Source organism: Carya illinoinensis, chromosome 5, assembly GCF_018687715.1.
Source record: "Carya illinoinensis cultivar Pawnee chromosome 5, C.illinoinensisPawnee_v1, whole genome shotgun sequence".
Lineage (NCBI taxonomy): Eukaryota > Viridiplantae > Streptophyta > Magnoliopsida > Fagales > Juglandaceae > Carya > Carya illinoinensis.
In genome coordinates, this window is record NC_056756.1 from 14,809,313 (window position 1) to 14,816,425 (window position 7,113).

At 32.7% G+C, this 7,113-nt stretch overlaps 1 protein-coding gene across 1 annotated transcript; it reads left to right on the forward strand.

Moving 5' to 3' along the window:
- The first annotated feature begins 558 nt into the window (after positions 1-558).
- Positions 559-3,898, forward strand: LOC122309479 (xylan glycosyltransferase MUCI21-like). Its single transcript, XM_043122979.1, has 3 exons — positions 559-886; positions 1,024-1,291; positions 2,496-3,898. Exons 2-3 carry the CDS (start codon positions 1,150-1,152, stop codon positions 3,734-3,736), a joined length of 1,383 nt encoding a protein of 460 aa, XP_042978913.1. The 5' UTR covers positions 559-886; positions 1,024-1,149; the 3' UTR covers positions 3,737-3,898.
- Positions 3,899-7,113: the final 3,215 nt, after the last annotated feature.

Here is a 7,113-nt window from a genome sequence, read left to right on the forward strand (position 1 = left end):
TTTATATTCAAATTAGCCAATCCACCATCACCACATACGTGCCCATGTTCACACAGCTTATAAGGCACAGCCATACAAGCAATCTTTTCTTATTGGGCTAGATTATTCGAAAATATCGAAGGGCTGCTTTCAGATATGTCAATCATATTCTAATTAATAAATAAATAAATTGATTTGACATTACATCACACCCATCATTTTTGACTTTTCCTAAATATATATATATATATATATATACACACATATGATAATTACTCCTCATTACCCCCATATATATATATATATACACAACGTAAAATGCTAAAACTCTCGAATTTGAGAGTATTTTTTTTATGGAATGCTTTTTTTTTTTAACTTAATAATTAAGTAAATTTTTTTAAGTGATAGTGTAAATTGTTTTTAAAAAAAAATATTTAAGAATTTAAAAAAATGAATGAAAAAAATAAAAATAAAAATACATTTGGTGAGAATTTTCAGAATCTTTTTTCGGTAGTTGTAGCATCACTCATATAGAACTTTGATTCGGTGGGTGGTACGCTTCCATGCTTAGATGTATTTAATGCCGAATGTGATTTCAATGATTTAGTTGTCTCAATTAAATCACAGCTAAACGTGTGAGCTTCATGCAAGGTCTGCGCGCCGGCCTTAAGCAAGCAAATACCATCTCCCACGTCTCTAAACTCCGGTCCCTCGGCTTCTCGGTCGTACCCTCCCAATATATAGCTCTCTTCGATAATCTCTTTCTCCAATGATCTATCTGCGTCCATATATATACTGGGAGTTTCAGAGAATACAGTTCTGATTGAGCAAAAACATCACAAATTAATTCATTCGTAGGTGGAGTTCTTTGCGAGTCTTCATATTCCGAACAACTTTAATTTTTCCGGTACGTACTTCCCTCTGGCCTCTAATACTTCGCATCCCTCGATCGTATATATGCTTCCGATCAATTTCGATTGATGTCTTCAACGTCTCTGTTCTCTGAAAAAATATATATTTTTGTTTTGTGTTTGAAATTCAAAGATTTGAAGATAATCAGCTTTAGGAGCTTTAAAACCAGCAAGCCATTAGGTGGGGTATTTTGATCATTCGATCTCGCTTGATATCGATCTTCGTATATATTCTTCGATCGATCACGTACAGTGTGATATGAAGAAGGGAGATTCAAGGGTACTAATCATGATCAGATGGCTGGCAGTCGTAGTGCTAATTTTCGTGGTGTTTAATGTATATACGATATCAAGAACAAATTATGTGATGACCCATTCAATGATCACCAAGAGTCAAGCTGGTATGCATTCAAAACACTTGAATATTATTCTCTTCCTTTTTTGAGTGAAATCAATTGAGAATAGTCTTGCATGTCTAACTCAGTCTTCGTGTCACCTAATTTTATTAGAGTATATCTATATATCGATTGTATATATGAGAAATTCTATATATATATATATATCCTCTGTTTCACTCACTGAGCTATCAATATTACTTTTACTTGATTAACCTTGGAGTTGTACGTTGATGTTCCTTTAGTTTTGGTGTAATAATTGGCTTAAAATCGACGTGTATTCTTGGTGATAAATTGGTCCCAACCATCCCAAGAATGCTTTGGTTGGTAAAGCATAATGTAAGGTTTTGTAGACTTCTTCCCTTTTATGATTCATCTTTCTTGCTTTTTTTTTTTTTTTTTTTTTTTTTAAATTTTTTCAAATCCAACCATTGAGCCAAATATGCATGGAATATACACTTTAATTACTCCCTCCGGCTTAATTTTGCTTTCCCTGTCCATCCTCTGCACTTGCTTCTACCAAGTCAACAAAAACTAAAGTACTTAACACAAGGCCTAAAATTATACAAAATATGGAAGTAGAGTAGATTTCTCCGGGTGACGGTCCAAGTTCTTGAGATCAGATGAAGAAAAATAGACGCATGAAGTTGTTTTTGTTTTTATTTTTTTTACATGTATTTTTTTAACACTTAAATAATTTAAAAAAAAAAACTCATAATATTATTAAAAAAATACTCACTTAATCATTAAGTAAATAATAATAATAATAATAAAATAAAAAATCTCAACGATAACTCCCAGTGAGAGCTACCTGCTGGAAAAGTAGCGTTTTTGGTATTTCAATAACTCGATCTCGGGAAGTAATAGAATGTTTGGTGGAAAGAATCTTGAAAGATATTTATCCTGTTTGGATTTCTTTTAAGTCAAGCAAATTATATATCTATGAGAATATGAGGTATTCATTTTTCCAAACATTCTTTCCTATATTGGATCGTGTAATATTATTTACGTGAATTTTGTTATATACAAGCACAGTCGCGCACTAATCTGCATATCAATACTGATTTATTTATACTTAAGATTTAAATTAACACTATTTTTTAATAAAATTTACCTTTTAACTAATCACATTATATTAATACACATATTAATATACAATTATTCTTACAACTATATTTTTCATATTTACCTTCTCTTTCCATTGTTGCAGATACAAGCCGCTCGGTACCCAAATCAATTAGCCATCAGGAAAAACACGTTACAGCAAAAGATATCAGCTGCAACCGAGCCCACAACTTCTACGACATCTGTTCAATCAAGGGCACAACAGTTCTGGACCCCACCATCTCCACATTCTTTCAAATGGACCCCATAAACTCAAGCCCACAAAAGCCCTTGGTAGAAAAAATCCGACCCTACGCCCGAAAGTGGGAGAATTTCACAATGTCCCGGATCAAAGAGGTCACCCTTGTTTCAGGCCCACCAATCACAAAATGTCAAGTGCAACACGAGGCCCCCGCCCTGGTATTCAGCGCCGGTGGGTACACCGGAAACTTCTTCCATGAGTTCAACGACGGCTTCATCCCACTCTTCATCACCATCAACACGATCTTTCCCGACCAAGACATCGTACTCGTGATATCCAAGGCTCGTGATTGGTGGGTCAGCAAGTACTCTGAACTGTTGCGTGCTTTCAGCAAGTACCCTATCGTAAACCTGGATAATGATACATCCACCCATTGTTTTCCTTCTGCCAGTGTGGGCATGATCTCGCATGGCTTCATGACCATCGACCCAAAACTGATCCCAAACTCAAAGACCTTCAAACATTTCCGTGCCTTCCTTCACAAAGCCTATGGCCAAAACCGCAAGGTCCAAAACCATCTCTCCGTGTCTACCCCTAAAAAGTCTCGGCCAATTCTTGTTTTGCTTGGTCGCAGTGGGGGAGTAGGCCGCCTGCTCTTGAACCAAAACGAAGTGAAACTCGAAGCAGAAAAGGTTGGTTTTAGTGTTGTTGTTTTCGAGCCAAAGGCTAGAACACCTTTGAGAGAGGCTTATGCGTTGGTAAACTCGAGTCATGCAATGGTGGGAATACATGGTGCGGCGCTCACGCATTCGTTGTTTCTACGGCCTGGCTCGGTGCTTGTGCAAGTGGTGCCGCTTGGGGCGGAATGGGTATCGCGCGTGTGCTTCGAGATATCTGCTAGGGCCATGGGGATAGAGTATATGGAGTATAGGATAAAAGCGGAGGAGAGTAGTTTGACGGAGAAATACAGCAAGGATGAACCGATAATAAAAGACCCTGTTGCTTTCCGAGGAAAGAATTGGTCCCCTAAGATAATGAGCATATATTTGAAGGAACAGAACGTTAGGCTAGATTTGGTTAGGTTGAGGGAGTACTTGAAGGAAGTGTACGTGAAAGCAAAAGTATTCATGGACAAGGAGGGATGATATTGTTGCTGGTACTGCATGGTATTAATATCCTGATCGATCAAAATCAAGGACATAAACAACTTTTTTTTTCTTTCTTTTTGTAATTGTTGATTCATTTTTAATTTATTTATAGAATATCTAAGAGAGACTCTGAGTGAAGAAGCAACGCATTTGTTCAAAGATTCGGCGAACTCAACACAAAATCAGCATAGTGCAACTGTGCATGTTTCCCATGCATCGATCTCAACCATCATATACATATATATATATATATATATATATTCTGAAGAGGGTAGCAAGCTTATATATATATATAGCATGCTCTATTGCTACCTGAATTCAGTGATAGGTACTGATGATAGTGATCATGCCAGATTGGCAATGGCTTCCAACGCTTAATTAATTAGCTTTATTATCGCATACGATACTTGAAAGTAATCTTCCTGCTTGTTTTATAATATCCATGTTAAACCGATCCAATTTAGGCTTTGTTTGGATTGAGATAGCTTCTTAACTTATCCCATTTCATTTATTCATTATAATTTTCTCAATCTCTCACACAAAATATAATAAAAAATTCAATATTTTCAAATTCTAAAATAAAAATAATATTCTAATAATATTTTATTTAATTTTTAATTTTTATCTCATCTCATTTCAATTTACTATCTAAATCTCCCCTTAAGTACATGTTAAATTAGTTCGATCAATTGGCGGATCTAATGTCCCAGCATAGTATTAGTTTAATCAAGGATGACTATATATATTGATGCAACGTAGAATAAGAATTATTTTAACGGTTAGTTAATCAACAATAACTAAAATAGAGAAAAAACTCTTAGAGTATGGCTTATTTATAAAAGCCAAAAACTAATCCTGAAACCCACTTCTCTAGTCTAAAGGGATTTCAACCCTTAATGTAATTGAGATACGAGAGATCATGAGAAATTGTAAATTTCATTATAGTGAAATATTTGCCCTCTAAACGACCAATGCGTGTAGGCTCTATGTTAAACTACGTAAATTTGTGTGCCTTCATCTCTATTTACATTTTATGTATTCTTTTCCTATTACTATTAGGGATGTACATGCGGGCACTGTATCAACATCCCAAATTGTTATTGTAAGCTTCAGACTACCTCATCAAGGCCTACACCACCTCCGTGGGCTGAGAATAATTATTTCTCATATTCTAGCCTGTTGGGTGATTTTATGTTTCAACATATATATCAGACCAATACAGTACTAGATGCTTATGGCTAGACATCATTTGGTCGTTGCTGGAGATTTATGACTATTTTAGATACATATAATATCTCAGTAAATTTGTAAACAGTAATGAAATAGTTTGGGTTAAGATATTTTATTAAATTTTGATAAATGAGAGCGAAAAACTTAAATAAAAATATTATAAATTTTTTAATATTATTTTTGTTTTAAAATTTTAAAAAATAGTACTTTTTTGTATTTTATTTGAGAGTTTGATAAAATTATAATGATTAGGTAATGAATAAATAAAAAAGTTAAAGATTTAAATTTGAAAATTTTTTTATGTAAACTGAGTGATGTTTGGAAAATAAATATCTTAAAATACTTGAGATCAGTTATATTGCCAAACGTATCCTAATTCTTAAAAATTTGTTTGGACTGATCTAAGATCACACGCATAAAACAAAAAAGTAATATTACGTATAGTTATTTTCGTGCACTCCTTACATACTTCACTGATGTGATTGACTACATCAATTTTTTTTAGTACTCAACTAATCACATAAGTAAAATGCGTAAAAGAATACACAAAAATAATTGCACATAGAATTTTTGAAAACAAAAAGGCCTTTGTGCTGGCCAGGCAATGGAAATTGCAATTAGAGCTCTTTCTTTTGAGTTATATAACATGATCGGATCTTCTTTCGGATTTATTTTCATATTGGACATTAATTGTAAGAGATTAAAGATTCTTTAAATTAAGTTTGTCTTACTTGCAATGAATTATATATATATATATATATATATTTATATATATATATATGTGAAATGAGCATTGCAATATTTATTATTATTTATTTAAATATTTTAAATAGTATTTTTAAAATTTGTAGGTAGTTTTTATTTTCAATTAAGAAAAAAAGGCATGAATCTCATTGTAACATCTCTTTCTCTAATAAAGTCATTTTCAGAGGAGTTTTGCTACGTATAAGCAAAGTCGCATACTAATTTGCGTACCAATACTAATTCTTTTATATTCAAAATTTACATTAGCATTATTTTCAATAAAATCTACTTTTTGACCAATTACATTAGATTGGTGCATATAGTAGTACGCAATTGTACTTGCAACTAGATTTTTCCTTTTTAGAGTTCTCGGGAAACCAATGTGCTACTAAACTTTGACTTAAACACCATTTTTGTTAAAGAAACGGCGAAAGATTCCATAAATAACTAAGTCAGTTTTTATTAAATACTTAAAATTTAGAAGAGAGTATGTGGAAGTACTTATTTAAATCAATAAATTTTCATGTGCTTATCAAAATAACTTATTATAAAAAAAATATAAAACAGAATATAACATAAACTGTTTAGGCCTCTACCTTGCCCCCCTGGGCCAAGTCATATCCTGTAGTTCCATCCTCATAAAGATTATCACTTGGGGTGGTTAAAACATAAAATTATATAAAATTGAGTCGAATGCTCAATAAGCAACATATCATATACTAAATATAAGAAACATAAGGTTTTTTTGAAAAATATGCACACTCATAAATACATATGTAAATAACATGAACACGAACCTAATTTGTACATGAAATGCATTAACTTGTCTTTCACTTGTCATAGGTTGGTACCCACTATTGACTCCCATGAGTTAGGGTTAACGAATCTAAGTAGATCCCGATTTCGTAGTGGTTACGGGTTATGGAATTCATATATAAAGAAGATACACTTGGTACATTGCCAGCATGTACGACCTGTCAATGCAATATGTCTCTAACATATGGTACCGTCTTCATATATAGCATAGGCCGTTACGAATTTTATCATTCATACTTCATCATAATTGTATTTGCATATTTGTCATACCATGAATTTCAAGTGAAATTGTGTCCTATCATATTATAGATTTCAAATGAAATCTCATATTCTTTTATAAAATATTACGATACATGTTTCTTCACAAAAATCATGATTTTTTGTAAATTATTTTAATGCATATATAAATCTTCACATAAAATCATGAATTTTCACAAAATATTTTTATGCGTATGTCATTGAAGCTAGCAAGAAACCTATACATAAAATCATGGTATTCATTATTTTATCACCACTTGGATACATAAAAAAAGGAGTTTCCAATAAAGGGTATATATTCACAATATTTTAATAATAGACATGTT